Source organism: Rhizophagus irregularis, chromosome 32 (assembly GCF_026210795.1).
Source record: "Rhizophagus irregularis chromosome 32, complete sequence".
Taxonomy (NCBI): Eukaryota; Fungi; Glomeromycota; class Glomeromycetes; order Glomerales; family Glomeraceae; genus Rhizophagus; species Rhizophagus irregularis.
This window is the reverse complement of record NC_089460.1, coordinates 628,317-640,871: the sequence shown is the minus strand read 5'-3', so window position 1 is coordinate 640,871 and position 12,555 is coordinate 628,317. Positions and strand designations below refer to the sequence as shown.

Here is a 12,555-nt window from a genome sequence, read left to right as displayed (position 1 = left end):
TTAGCAAAACCAACGAACACCCCTGAATTTGCTGAATTATGAGTAGAAAAGAAGGAGCCCTTTCAACAGGTTATTATTAAATTACAATTTATTTTGTTGCATTCATTTACTAATTCTAGCGAAAAAAATAATTCTTTTTTTTTAAACTCTTTTATCTCATACATAATATTCATAATAATGATACTGTCTCAACTGATGTTATAATTATTTTATATTTTTATCTAATCTAAAATAATTCAACCAGTGACCCAAAGGAGCATCCTTAACTTACGCATCATGTGTACGATATTAACGTACGCACCGGCCGGAGTTAAGTTTAACGCTATCACGTGCAAATGCATAACTCCTAAACTCTGGTAGATGTACGTACGCACGGTGCGTACGTTTAAGGAACTCGACCCAAAGTCCGCCTTCATATTACTAATATACCTAATGAAAACAATAGTTACAGAAGTTATATTTTTCTATAATTGGTACTGTATATCTATCTTATGGATAACCTGCAAAAATTGCGTTGACCAATAAAAACATATATCAAAGACAATTACGAAGAATACAAACCCGTTTCTCTTGCTTTGTAATGATCGTCAAAAAAGCACTTTAACAAGTTCTCTAACATATCGAATCTGTGAACCATGAGCGTAAACATGGCTTCCAAATCTTCAATTCTCCTGTCTCGCTCTCTTTTGTCCAATATTTGCCCGCTTATATCTCCCAATTTTGTCACCATCTCTTGACGGAAGTAATTTCTTAGTTCTTTCTTTTCCCGGTTCTCCTCCATCTCTGCATCACTAAGAGCTCTAAGTTTTTCCACTTCTTGAATCCAAATTGGATACTTGCACATATCCCATAGAGTTCCTGTATGTGAAAACTCCCAATCAATAATGCCTATAATATTGATATCATCATCAACTAGTATATTTTGCGCATCAAAATCACCGTGAATGAGAGCAAATGTTGGTTTATCAATCGAGTCATCAAAAGGGTTGTCTTTTGATAGTTTGGATTGAAGCAAGTCCAATTTTTTTTTTAGCTCATCCACTCGCTTTTTTGCATCTGCCTCATTTAAATTATCTTCCTCAGCAAGTTCTTGTACACCATGAATTGTAAAAAATTGCTTTTCTTTACGAATCAAGGTATAAAACAACTCTCTTGTGCTTCCAAAAGGGCCAGTATAGCTAGGAGCATCAAAAATTTCATTTCTTCCTTCAATGTAGAATTGAGGACTCACGATAGGACCAATTTTAAATGGCTGGATAGTTTTGTAAAACATTAGATTCTTTAAAAACGTCATACAGGACCTTATCGAATTGGATGAATTCCTGTAAATACACCCGATCTTTTTAAATTTGCATTTCCACAACTCAGATAACACATCAACAATTTGACTTAAAATATTCCTTTTCTGTTCAGCGTTCAACTTGTCCCAAATCTTATATAAATGTTTTCCAGGTAGGCGTTCCATCAGGATATACGGAATTTTTATGTCATTCTGCGCCTTACTGTCCCAAGCATACACTTCTGGAACTCTGATTCTGGTGTTTTGAGCGACATATTTCATAGTTGCAACTTCGCTGGCTATTTTTTCTGCAGGGTGATTTGGATCGCGTGCGAGCCGAGCAATGCAATCTGGCCCATTATCAAACTGTAAAAGATGTATTTCGTTATATAATCCTCTTGTTAACTTACAAGAGTTAACACAACGTCTTTTTAAACGGCTGGAAACCATATGCTTTAACATATCAACATCCAAGTCCAGTGCAGATTCAACAGAATCTTCGTCCGTATTGTCTTCGTCCATGTTAGAACCAGTATTCGCTTCCGTTGCTTCAACTGACAGACCTGGTGGATAATTAGAAATTTCCTCTCTCCTGCCTCTCCTGCCTCTCCTGCCTTACGCTAAGCTGTTTTCTATACTACGATAATGTTTAATTTTTTATTCCGGGTAATTCAGCATTTCAGCATTAATCAATATAGATTAATGACACCACATGATTGAAGATCGCACCATTTTAAATTTTTAATCAATCTTGACAGTATAAAAAATTGCTTGATTGCTAAAATGAATGTAATTTTTTTAAATTTCACGTCATTAATTTTTTAGACCAGGTTCTTTTCATGGAAAAAGAACTATAAAAAACCCGAGCAAAATGCTGCTTTCGCTAATTTACAGTCGCCTCAGGTATGTATATTGCGCATATGTACATATATAAAAGGTTTTCTTTTTAATTCCTATTTGTCAGAAATAATATTTTTTTATTTATTAAACTATATCTACTAGTTAAAAGAAAATGTGTAAGCCGTGTTCTGATGTATGCATAAATGATCCTACAAAACTCTGGGAGGAAGGGATCGTGCCATATAAGTTCGACAATAATGGTGTCTTCTGAACTTATTCACTTTGTAAATAAAGCAATGGAAGATCACCATGTTTAGTCCAATAAAATTCGTCGAAAGAACGAATCAAATTGATTACGTTAAAATCGTTAATAAGGGTGGCTACTGGTCTTATGTTGGCAAGCAAGGAGGAGAACAGGTAATTACTATATTCGCTTATAATATAAATTAACTATCACTTATTTTTATCTTGTATTCATAAGTTACCAAGGGTTGGCCCATCCAATCGGTAGTGCTATGCACGAATTATTACACGCGTGTGGTATGTACCATGAGCACTCTCATCCTGACCGAGACAAATATTTGTTCGTTCAAAACAACAGTTACGATTACAGAAGATATGAGCCAAATGACGTCAGGTGTTTCGGTAATTATGACTTTAAGTCAATTATGCATTATCCTTTAGGTTCATGCATGAAATTGAAGTCGGAAGTAAAAAGAGATTTTGAAATCGGTTTGTAAATGAGCTTCCTTTCATATAACTGATTTCACCTAATAACAAATATCTTTACACTCACAGGACAACGCGAAATGTTAAGTGAAGGTGATATAAAGGCTATCAATATGTTATACCTCGACTCGACACCTGATATCCAAAGAGTGAAGATAACCGCTTCAAATGAGGAAATGAAATTGCAGTTTCTATTAAAAATAAAATCGAAGATATTCCGGAGGAAAAGATCCCAGTGATGAGAGGAAGCCAAAATAAACAATTTCGAAAATGGCGGCTGATTTTTTATTATCTGTTTCTGATGACCAGTTTTCGTATATGGATGTTATATTATTATATACATCGTATTTATGTAGATAGGAAAATGTGACCATATATATATATATTATACTAAACAGTTAAAAACACTCCTAAAATAATTTGCTGTCCGTTATTACTTAACTGATGGGTCTTAATAGAATTATAATTAAAAGCAAAAAACCAACGTTGTTGAAATCGGTTTAACTTGTTAAATCACCAAGACCTAAATTTAATTTGATACAAAGAGACTTTCATTTAAAAGTGTTTGTATTTTGTTATTATTCTATAATGAAAACAATTTTGGAATGTATTGTTAAATGTATTGTATTTGTAAGTTAATTTTAAATTTAAACATGTGTTTTAACAAACTACCTTTTAAACTTTATAACAACTATCTAAAACTAAAATCAAAATGTTAATTTTTAACATTTGGTTTCAGTTAAGTCGTCATTATATATGCTGCCCAAATTATTTTGGGATGCCATAATTATAATTGTAATTTACTATGTAAAAGTGCCAATATAATTTGGGATGCTGTAATTAATTACGGTAGCCCAAAATAATTTGGACATGTATGGTCGTCATCACTATCCGTTATAATATTGTATAAATAGAAAATATTTTTTCGATTAAATAATTATGATCAAATTAATTACATAGCACTAGAAAACATGGTGATAACTATTTAAAGAGAGATCTTCTATATTCCGTCTCCATTTCGTTTTATGTGACAAGAACAACACTTAGCCCTATAAAAATTTTTATCCGTTATTTCTGTAAAAACTCCGTAAAAATGAGCCTTTCACGGATCCATTCACGGAAAATGTAAATAATTCGATATATTCCGCGATATAAGTTTATTAATTCCGGAAATATGAGCCTTTTACGGAAAAAATATGGAATATAAAAAACGGATTGACTTTTTTTACAGGGTAGCAGAAATATGTGAATAGCGCTAATCAAATCTTTTATACATACTTATACAGAGATAAGAATACAAAGCTCGTGACTTATCAATAACATTCTCACTGTCCTGAGCAGATATTTAAAAATGATTACGTGATATGCAAATTTAATAATGATCGCCATACAATGTGTGAATTTCGTTAATTGTAAAATGTCCAAACCGGCAGTTTATAAATTGAAATGTGCAGTCCAAAACTATGACTGGGGAAAAATTGGAAGTGAGAGTAAAGTAGCTCAGTTCGCTCAAATTTCAAAAGATTTTGAGATTCAGCTTGATAAACCATATGCTGAGGTGAATAATTAGAGAAAATTTTATTTAATTAATTACCTTTTTTTGATTCAAAAAATCGATCTTTTCACTAATTAAACTTTGTATAAGTTGTGGATGGGAACACATCCAAATGGACCAAGTGTATTGGCTGAACAATCATCAATTTCACTTAAAGAAAAAATAGAATCAAATCCAAGCGAATTACTTACATCAGAAATTTCTAAAATATACAAAAATGATTTACCATTCTTATTTAAAGTATTATCTGTACGCATAGCTCTCTCTATTCAAGCACATCCTGATAAAAAACTTGGAAAAGAATTATTCGAAAAATTTCCAAAGATTTATAAAGGTGAAATTTGTCAATGTTTTTAATTTTTCGTAATTTATTTATTTTTAACAATAAACATTCATTGTTTAAATTTCAGATCCAAATCATAAGCCTGAAATGGCTATAGCAATTACAGAATTTGAAGCTTTATTTGGATTTAGACCTCTAGAAGAAATAAAATCACTTCTTAATGAATATCCAGAATTCACCGAGCTTATTGGAAATGAAATTTCTTCTCATTTTCTTCAAATAGTTAATGGAAGGGAAGTTTCTCAGCTTACAGAAGATATTGAATTAAATAAATCTGCCCTTCGTGAATTATTTACTAAAGTTATGACAACAAATGAATTGTCCGTTTCTCAACAAGTTGATAAGCTAATTAAAAGGTTAAAATCCAATAATCATTCTCCTCTTGTGAAAGGAAGCGTTCCCGAACTTCTAATTAGATTAAATGATCAATTTCCTGGTGATGTGGGGATATTTTGTGTTTTATTGTTAAATTATATAAAATTGGATCCTGGACAAGCTATATTTTTAGGTGCAAATGAGCCTCATGCATATTTATCTGGAGGTAAAGTGTCTTTTTTTTTAACAAATATAATAATGTGAAGCAACCGATTTGTTTATAATCATTTCTTTTCAGATATTGTGGAGTGTATGGCAGCTAGTGATAATGTGATCCGTGCGGGATTAACTCCCAAATTTAAAGATGTTAACGTACTTACAGATATGTTAACTTACCGTTATGGTAGTGCTGAATCTCAACTTCTCGCTCCAATTCCATATAATAACAATAAATTGACCGTTTTATATGATCCGCCAATCGAAGAATTTTCTGTTAGCATGACTCAAATTAATTCTCTGGACAAAAAAGAAGTTTTCGATGGGATTCCAGGTCCTAGCGTTATAATCGTTACTAATGGGAAAGGAACTTTGAAAGTTAATAATTTATTAGAATCATTAGAACCTGGAAGTGTATTTTTTATTGGTGCTAATGTCCCCATAACAATTGAGGCTGAAGTAGATGGTAGTAATAAGTTAGATTTATTTAGAGCATTTTGTACTTTAAAATAATATTTCATATTTGTAATACATTTATTTTCATGTACAAGAAGCTATTTCTTCAAACATTAAGTATATAACTTGAAGTATCACATTGTTAATTATAGCCTACTTTCTTTTTCGTATATACCATTAACTTGTTCACATATATCCCTCATCTCTTTCAATGCATTCACAATATTTTGTCTTAAAGCATTTGAGTCTGTTTCGGTTGAGGAATATTTGGACTCTATACCAAATTTCAATAAATTATCTCCAGTAAGATAGTTGATACCATATCCATTAGGAAAAACGCATCCAAAGCCAGAGCCTAAATATTAAAACGAATTTAGTAAATAAATTGCACGAAATCAAATTCACATTATACAATAAAACTTACCACTTAGTCTATTTCCAGCACCAAGGCCGCTTGTGCTTAAAAGCCACTCTTGACTTTTAGCAAAAATTGGTTCTGTGAAAAATGGATGAGATTCACCTTCTCGAAGTAAAAGCCTTAATCCTAATAAATGACGATCACAACCTTTTCCATCTGAAACGTCACGCGTATAATCGCTATGTGCTTTTGTCGCTGCTTGTAGTAAATTATATTTTTCTTGTGCCTATTGAATTAAAGAACAATACGTCATTATACTACTACTAGTATTTTACTACAAGCAGCCTGTCTGAAGCAGGTTACTGCAAAGAGATCAGAAAACATTATTTACCGTTAATGATTCGCTTTCCATCCCTTCAACAAACGATTTGCTTTCCACGCTAAGTGTCCTGATCGTACCAGTACGTCCGTGTAAAAACTGTCGAGTCGATCCAGTTTCGTAAGTTGGAACAACTTTCTTGTGTGTCTTGAAATATGCCAATTGTATAGCCATTTGCATATATGCATCTGGGGAACACTTTGCTACGGGTAGTGAAAACAATTTAACATAAAATCGTAATTCAATAAATTAATTAGAGGTAGTGCTTCGATCCGTAGCGGTTTTATCCGGATTTTCATCCGGATTGAATTTCATTAAATTTCGCTGGCACTATGAGTTTGGCCAGAATTAGTATAAATTTTTGGGATAATAATACTTTAATGTTGGTTTAAATTATAGTCTGTTTAAATCTGAAATTCATAATCTTTCTCAGCCATAATCGTCACATGAAAATATTCAAGTTTTCATCCGGATCGAAGCACTAATTAGAGGTTCTAAATTCCTACCAATTTTTTTGATAAAATGAGTTCCATATTCTGAAAATTGTAATATAACCGCGTCTGAATCAGCAATTATGGGACCGATCCTTTTTTCCGCTTCAGCAATATCTTTTAATGTCTGTTCATCCGTCACGAATCTAATCCTTCGTGGAGCAGCGGTCAATCGTCCGGAGGTTGGTGCATTTAGCGTAGCTGATTCAGACATAACCCAATCCACGATAATTGAAGGTATAAGAGCATCACAAGGTGAATGCTACCGAAAAAAAATGAAGGATTTGGTAAGAAACTCTTGTTGAAAAGTAAAAAAAAAAAAATTTTTTATTTACCTCCCCATTCAAAGCTCCACGTCCACTACTTTCTACTGAAATAGACAATGCTTTGTCAAACCAACGGTTATGAGCATTCATACCATGAAACATATTTCGAATGAATTTGTCAAGGTCCACTCCCGTGGAATAATCATCTAAACTTATTGCGAATAATGCATTTTCAATAAATGTCAGAGTTTGACGATTTTGTGGTGAAACTTTAAGCAAATTTTCACGCGCCTAATTTAAGATAATTATATAAGTCTGTCTGTACATATAAGAATTATGATATTTAATAGAAGAGAAACTTACCACAGCCCAAAAATCACGATCATCGGCCGTAAGCACTCCAACTGGAGGATCGTGTTTTGCTTTTAAAACATCGTCAACTATTTGGCGAAGTTGTCTGTATCACATAAAATTATAAGCAAATAAACGATATTTATGTACGTGTATTGCTTGAAATATCATAACTTACATTTCAAAATCACCATCGCTATATCTCTGTCCATTTTTGCCATAACCATCCAAGACATAAAATTGATTTTTTGCAATGACGAGTATGTACCTAGCAGGAGCAGGATGTGGTGTATACACCAATTCGTCGGAACCAGGTTTTGGAATACGAGTGACACCATAACAACGTGTATATTGATACATGCACAAAGGATAAGATCGCGTAACATCCGGAGGAAGCGTTTCAGTATCAACTAATTCCTTGAAATCCAACATTCTTCCAATTATGTGCGCAGCTCTTTTGATTTGCCATTCAGAAAATTGTCCTTTTGGATGAACTCCATTATTATGTGTTAAATACTCTTTTGGAGTATTTGGATCATCGATGAACGCAATATACCAGTTTGAATTAACGACTAATGGAACCCTCCATTCGTGATAGGCCTTTTTCATCCACCAAGCATCATCCAACCAATTATATGGTGAGATCCGGTCAACATCGATTAGCCGTTGTTGAAGTATTTGCCCAATGCCACCTGGTCTAATGAAATCCTTTACATGTTGTTTAATACGTGCAAGTTCTTCTGAAGAAAGAAGAGGTCGGAGAGAATTTAAATATCTTGTTGTACTCTCTTCTAATGAAGGAATTGGCAGCCTTGGTAACCGGTGCTGGTTGCTGAATGTTTTGAATTCTCTTTTACCTTTTTCTAATTCCACTTTTTTAGACATAATGCGTGCGATATCAGGTTTTACGCTCTTGGAACATATTTATTGGATTAAACACGTGCTTAGTGATGGACTTAAAAAAATTATTTACGTACTTAATATACTCAATAATAATAATTCTATTAACTACACGTACTACATTGGGCTAATTTAAATCAAAGATATATTGAGATTATCATTAATCAAAAATCTAAATGATTTCGAATAATTACATTACTAAATATCATATTCAATATCTCTATTTTTTTTTTGAAATTTTTGAAATACAAGGAAAAAAATTTTTTTTTCTTACCGAGAAGTAAACTTTATCATTGTTAAACCGTGAATGATTTTGGAAAAAAGCGCTCTATCACATGAAGGTCGGGAAAAGGGATGAAAATGAATGATATATCGATTAGTAAAAAACTTATTATATGATACCATACATACAGTAGTGTTACATATGATTAAAAACTAAAACATTGTACCCTATGGATTAATCAGTAAAATCGCGTTCAATTTAGACCATTTTTTTTTTTAAAAAAAACTTATATAAGCTGGCATTAAATTTATGTGTTAAGCTACTTTCGTCATCTTCTATTTATAAAACTTCATTTAATCCTCGTTTTTATTCGTTGCTTTCTAATAAGAAAATGTCTGAATTTACAACTCGCAGGGTTGGTATTCCAAATACTTTGGAATATCGTCTCTATATTGGTAACCGATACAAGTCTCTTTGTTTCATCTATTATTTATTAAGTTGATAAGTGAATTGTTTATTAACTGTTAAAATGTCATACCAGAAAGAAATGGTCAAGTTATTTCTCCTTGGCATGATATTCCCTTGTTTGCAAATGAGAACAAGTCTGTTTTGAATTTTATCGTGGAAATTCCTAGGTGGACAAATGGCAAAATGGAGGTCCGTATCAAAAAATTAGACAATAATGACAAGATTGAGAATGACATCTTTTGATCAATTTCGATTAGATTTCCAGAGAGGAACAGATTAATCCAATAAAACAGGACGTGAAAAAAGGCAAACTTCGTTATGTTCGCAATTGTTTCCCCCACCATGGTTATATCTGGAATTATGGTGCTTTCCCTCAGGTAAATCTGAAAATTTTTTGCGCGTTAGCATCATATTGGCATTAACATATCATTAAATTAGACATGGGAAGATCCTTCACAAACTCATGCTGAAACAAAAGCGAGAGGGGATAATGATCCGCTTGACGTTTGCGAAATCGGGGAGCAGGTTGGTTATACCGGCCAAATCAAGCAAGTTAAAGTTCTTGGAATTATGGCTCTTTTGGATGAGGGTAATCGCCAATATTGTGACATGTTATGCATTTAGTGTTTTAGGCATTTAGTGTTTACCTTAGCATGTGCATTAGTCAGTTATAGTTAACGGAAAGTATTTATTTAGGCGAAACTGATTGGAAAGTTATCGTTATCGATGTCAACGATCCTTTGGCGAACAAATTGAATGGTTATATTATAATTATAACAAATGATTATTTTGAACAAGAGAAATCTTATTAATTATTCTTTATGTTTCGACTTTTTTAGACATTGAAGATGTTGAGAGACATTTGCCTGGTCTCATTCGTGCAACTAATGAGTGGTTTCGAATTTACAAAATCCCAGATGGAAAACCCGAGAATCAATTTGCCTTTAGTGGTGAAGCTAAGAATAAAGTTAGAACTCTTTTTTTTCTTTTTTTTTAAAAAAAGACTCGCATACACATATTCATGTTTGTTTATTTAGAAATATGCTACTGAAATTATTCATGAAACGCATGAAGCCTGGCGTCGTTTACTTTCTGGGCAAATTCCAAACAAGACTGATAAATACGATAATAACATGTATATAGTTAACTTTTTTTTAACTATATATATTATATATATTATAATAATATGATTTTTTGTTTTTTTTTTATTTTCTACATAGCACCAATTTAACAGTTGAAGGAAGTCCGGGTCAAACAACAGTAAATGATCCTTTTTTTAAGACTATCCCTCATGATTCAAGACAACCACCTGCCCCGATCGATCCTTCAAGTAAGATTTTTACCTTTAATCTTCTAGTGGTTTCAATGTAATAAATAATATTTTAATCATGTAATTAAATTTAATTATAGTTGACAAATGGTTCTTTATCTCCGGAACTTCCAATTTATAATACTATATTTCTTTACCTTTAGTTAAAATAATTTATTAGAAATTTTTAATTAATAACCTTTATAATATGTCAATTGGAAAAGTCAATCTTCTTAAAGAAATAATTTCAAATAAGATTTAAAAATTAAAAAACTTATCTTACACTTTCAAATGTTCATTATATGAATGAAATCAGCATATTCCGTAGGATCCAGTTTAAACACTTGACCTTTCTTACTAATTTTGATCACATGACCACTGTTAACCAAAGCATTAAGATATTCACAACATCTGGATCGTGTTAAATTTGTACGTTGAATAACTTCTTCCATATACAATCCTTCAGTTGGTTTTAAACACAAAAGTTTGAGAATAGCTTCAACATTTCCACGATTTGATTGCTAAATAATTAAGTTTGAATTTAATTTTTTTAAAGAATATGAATCTTAAGTAGGTTTTTACCTGTTTCCCCCGATATTTTTGTGGCAAAGATTCAACAATTTTTTTAACCACGCCCTAAATAAAAAAAGAAATTCAATAAAAAATGATTTATACGAATAAAAACTTTTCTAGAGAATACCTTGATTTCTGTTTCTTTATTAATTTTTCTTCTACGCGGTTTTTGAAATTTCGGTGCAGGAGTGGTTTGCAATTTTGGTATAGATATATTTTTAACAGTAGTAGCTTTACTGCGAGGAGTTTTATCGTATGTAGTGATATTAAGTGGGGTTCTGAGAATTGCCATCCACTGTAAATCTTGTTGTCTTTTGATAAAAGATGCAAACGTTTCCTTTGTTGGAGCCTAAAATATTGTTAACTTCCGATATTAAATTAATGTCTTTAGATAATGATGGCAATACCTCAGAAAATTCAACACAATGAGCATTCATTTTAATTCCATATAAGAAACCTGAAAAGGACTTATTAAATTCATCTAAAGATGCTTGGACTTTTTTAATGTTTTTAAAATGTTCTGATAAATTATTAAAAGATTTCTCCAATTCAACTAAAGGTCTTTCAAAACGATCCAGAATAAAATATTCATTTGAACCACTGAGAATGGCCGTTGAATTAATGTTTTTTTTTAAAGTATGACCTCGCGATAAACGTCTATTTTGCTGTTCTGTCCTTACTGATAATGAAAAATTCATTTTTTTTTTTTGATGAAAAAATGTTTTTGATAAGACTAAATATTAATTAAATCGCCAATGACGTAACGTGAGATGAAATATCTTCCCCAGCGTCGCCCCAAGATTTTGATGTCACCCCGTGTCACACCCCACCGTTTTCATTTTTCATAAGTATTCTGGGGACTTCTCAAATTTTTAGTGGTACATAAAAAAAGTTTTTTCACGCCCCTTAAACATCACCGGTCACATGGGGTGGAATTTTACTTAGAAATCTTGGATGAAATCGCTTTATCACGTGATTTAAACCACAGACCTCCGGTTCAGGCAGATTAACATATTGGCCGCCTATTTTTATTAAATACACACAATAATGTAAACCTTCAATAGGAAATCCTCATGGGTGGAAGAGAATTTAATTAGTGGGACCCCCTGTATGTTAAGTTCCAAAAATTTGCGAAAACCCAGAATTTTTCTGAATAACTATGTAGGAAAAGGTCAATTATTAGTGATTTCCAGAGGAAATCTTGGGTTTTGCTTATAAAAAAGTGTTTATGTTACACAAAGTTTTATCACTCACTTATAAGCAAACTATTTGAATAATTGAGAATTTCCTCCAGAAATCACTAGCAATCGGACCTTTTCTACAAAGTTATTCAGAAAAATTCTGGGTTTTCCACATTTGCGAAAACTGATTTCATTCTCGATTTTTGGCATTTTTAAAGCTCTTTTATAATTTTATTATTGATTTTTTTTATGTAATTGTATATATTCTTGATCTTTAACGTATTGAGTTCTTGATTTTTAATGTATTGTGTTTTGGATATTTT

At 32.1% G+C, this 12,555-nt stretch overlaps 6 protein-coding genes across 6 annotated transcripts; 3 read left to right on the top strand and 3 right to left on the bottom strand.

Moving 5' to 3' along the window:
* Positions 1–73: 73 nt before the first annotated feature.
* Positions 74–1,942, bottom strand: OCT59_022947 (uncharacterized protein). Its single transcript, XM_066150457.1, has 2 exons — positions 562–1,942; positions 74–429 (listed from the first exon to the last, which is right to left on the bottom strand). Exons 1-2 carry the CDS (start codon positions 1,799–1,801, stop codon positions 413–415), a joined length of 1,257 nt encoding a protein of 418 aa, XP_066006488.1. The 5' UTR covers positions 1,802–1,942; the 3' UTR covers positions 74–412.
* Positions 1,943–2,065: 123 nt separating this feature from the next.
* OCT59_022946 (uncharacterized protein) lies at positions 2,066–3,454 on the top strand. The gene is made up of 4 exons (XM_066150456.1): positions 2,066–2,182; positions 2,282–2,536; positions 2,601–2,851; positions 2,918–3,454. Exons 2-4 carry the CDS (start codon positions 2,511–2,513, stop codon positions 3,085–3,087), a joined length of 447 nt encoding a protein of 148 aa, XP_066006487.1. The 5' UTR covers positions 2,066–2,182; positions 2,282–2,510; the 3' UTR covers positions 3,088–3,454.
* A 768-nt stretch (positions 3,455–4,222) lies between these two features.
* OCT59_022945 (uncharacterized protein) lies at positions 4,223–5,886 on the top strand. The gene is made up of 4 exons (XM_025323528.2): positions 4,223–4,406; positions 4,494–4,737; positions 4,814–5,287; positions 5,360–5,886. Exons 1-4 carry the CDS (start codon positions 4,227–4,229, stop codon positions 5,788–5,790), a joined length of 1,329 nt encoding a protein of 442 aa, XP_025176608.2. The 5' UTR covers positions 4,223–4,226; the 3' UTR covers positions 5,791–5,886.
* On the bottom strand, positions 5,742–8,727 carry OCT59_022944 (uncharacterized protein). Its single transcript, XM_025309353.2, has 7 exons — positions 7,757–8,727; positions 7,591–7,684; positions 7,297–7,518; positions 6,977–7,223; positions 6,483–6,673; positions 6,158–6,377; positions 5,742–6,088 (listed from the first exon to the last, which is right to left on the bottom strand). The coding sequence occupies exons 1-7, from the start codon at positions 8,461–8,463 to the stop codon at positions 5,880–5,882; spliced, it is 1,890 nt and encodes a 629-aa protein (XP_025176609.1). The 5' UTR covers positions 8,464–8,727; the 3' UTR covers positions 5,742–5,879.
* A 283-nt stretch (positions 8,728–9,010) lies between these two features.
* On the top strand, positions 9,011–10,767 carry OCT59_022943 (Inorganic pyrophosphatase). The gene is made up of 9 exons (XM_025318262.2): positions 9,011–9,156; positions 9,243–9,358; positions 9,427–9,546; positions 9,608–9,758; positions 9,866–9,928; positions 10,009–10,136; positions 10,207–10,304; positions 10,390–10,499; positions 10,580–10,767. The coding sequence occupies exons 1-9, from the start codon at positions 9,093–9,095 to the stop codon at positions 10,618–10,620; spliced, it is 891 nt and encodes a 296-aa protein (XP_025176610.1). The 5' UTR covers positions 9,011–9,092; the 3' UTR covers positions 10,621–10,767.
* Positions 10,523–11,754, bottom strand: OCT59_022942 (uncharacterized protein). The gene is made up of 5 exons (XM_025326335.2): positions 11,459–11,754; positions 11,179–11,400; positions 11,061–11,114; positions 10,762–10,999; positions 10,523–10,636 (listed from the first exon to the last, which is right to left on the bottom strand). The coding sequence occupies exons 1-4, from the start codon at positions 11,747–11,749 to the stop codon at positions 10,766–10,768; spliced, it is 801 nt and encodes a 266-aa protein (XP_025176611.1). The 5' UTR covers positions 11,750–11,754; the 3' UTR covers positions 10,523–10,636; positions 10,762–10,765.
* Between the last annotated feature and the right edge of the window lie 801 nt (positions 11,755–12,555).

What these genes read in the sequence shown, in the direction of transcription:
- OCT59_022945 (XM_025323528.2), top strand. Translation starts at nt 4,227, where the DNA reads ATGATCGCCATACAATGTGTGAATTTCGTTAATTGTAAAATGTCCAAA. An exon ending in TTGATAAACCATATGCTGAG is followed by an intron (nt 4,407 to 4,493) that starts GTGAATAATTAG and finishes ACTTTGTATAAG; the next exon opens with TTGTGGATGGGAACACATCC. An exon ending in TCATGCATATTTATCTGGAG is followed by an intron (nt 5,288 to 5,359) that starts GTAAAGTGTCTT and finishes ATTTCTTTTCAG; the next exon opens with ATATTGTGGAGTGTATGGCA.
- OCT59_022944 (XM_025309353.2), bottom strand. Translation starts at nt 8,463, where the DNA reads ATGTCTAAAAAAGTGGAATTAGAAAAAGGTAAAAGAGAATTCAAAACA. An exon ending in TGGAAAGCGAATCATTAACG is followed by an intron (nt 6,378 to 6,482) that starts GTAAATAATGTT and finishes TTAATTCAATAG; the next exon opens with GCACAAGAAAAATATAATTT. An exon ending in TGCTGGAAATAGACTAAGTG is followed by an intron (nt 6,089 to 6,157) that starts GTAAGTTTTATT and finishes TTTAATATTTAG; the next exon opens with GCTCTGGCTTTGGATGCGTT.
- OCT59_022943 (XM_025318262.2), top strand. Translation starts at nt 9,093, where the DNA reads ATGTCTGAATTTACAACTCGCAGGGTTGGTATTCCAAATACTTTGGAA. An exon ending in GGAATATCGTCTCTATATTG is followed by an intron (nt 9,157 to 9,242) that starts GTAACCGATACA and finishes ATGTCATACCAG; the next exon opens with AAAGAAATGGTCAAGTTATT. An exon ending in TATGGCTCTTTTGGATGAGG is followed by an intron (nt 9,759 to 9,865) that starts GTAATCGCCAAT and finishes GTATTTATTTAG; the next exon opens with GCGAAACTGATTGGAAAGTT.
- OCT59_022947 (XM_066150457.1), bottom strand. Translation starts at nt 1,801, where the DNA reads ATGGACGAAGACAATACGGACGAAGATTCTGTTGAATCTGCACTGGAC.
- OCT59_022942 (XM_025326335.2), bottom strand. Translation starts at nt 11,749, where the DNA reads ATGAATTTTTCATTATCAGTAAGGACAGAACAGCAAAATAGACGTTTA. An exon ending in ATAAAGAAACAGAAATCAAG is followed by an intron (nt 11,115 to 11,178) that starts GTATTCTCTAGA and finishes TTTTTTATTTAG; the next exon opens with GGCGTGGTTAAAAAAATTGT. An exon ending in AAAAATATCGGGGGAAACAG is followed by an intron (nt 11,000 to 11,060) that starts GTAAAAACCTAC and finishes TTAATTATTTAG; the next exon opens with CAATCAAATCGTGGAAATGT.
- OCT59_022946 (XM_066150456.1), top strand. Translation starts at nt 2,511, where the DNA reads ATGTTGGCAAGCAAGGAGGAGAACAG. An exon ending in GCAAGCAAGGAGGAGAACAG is followed by an intron (nt 2,537 to 2,600) that starts GTAATTACTATA and finishes TGTATTCATAAG; the next exon opens with TTACCAAGGGTTGGCCCATC. An exon ending in AAAAAGAGATTTTGAAATCG is followed by an intron (nt 2,852 to 2,917) that starts GTTTGTAAATGA and finishes TTACACTCACAG; the next exon opens with GACAACGCGAAATGTTAAGT.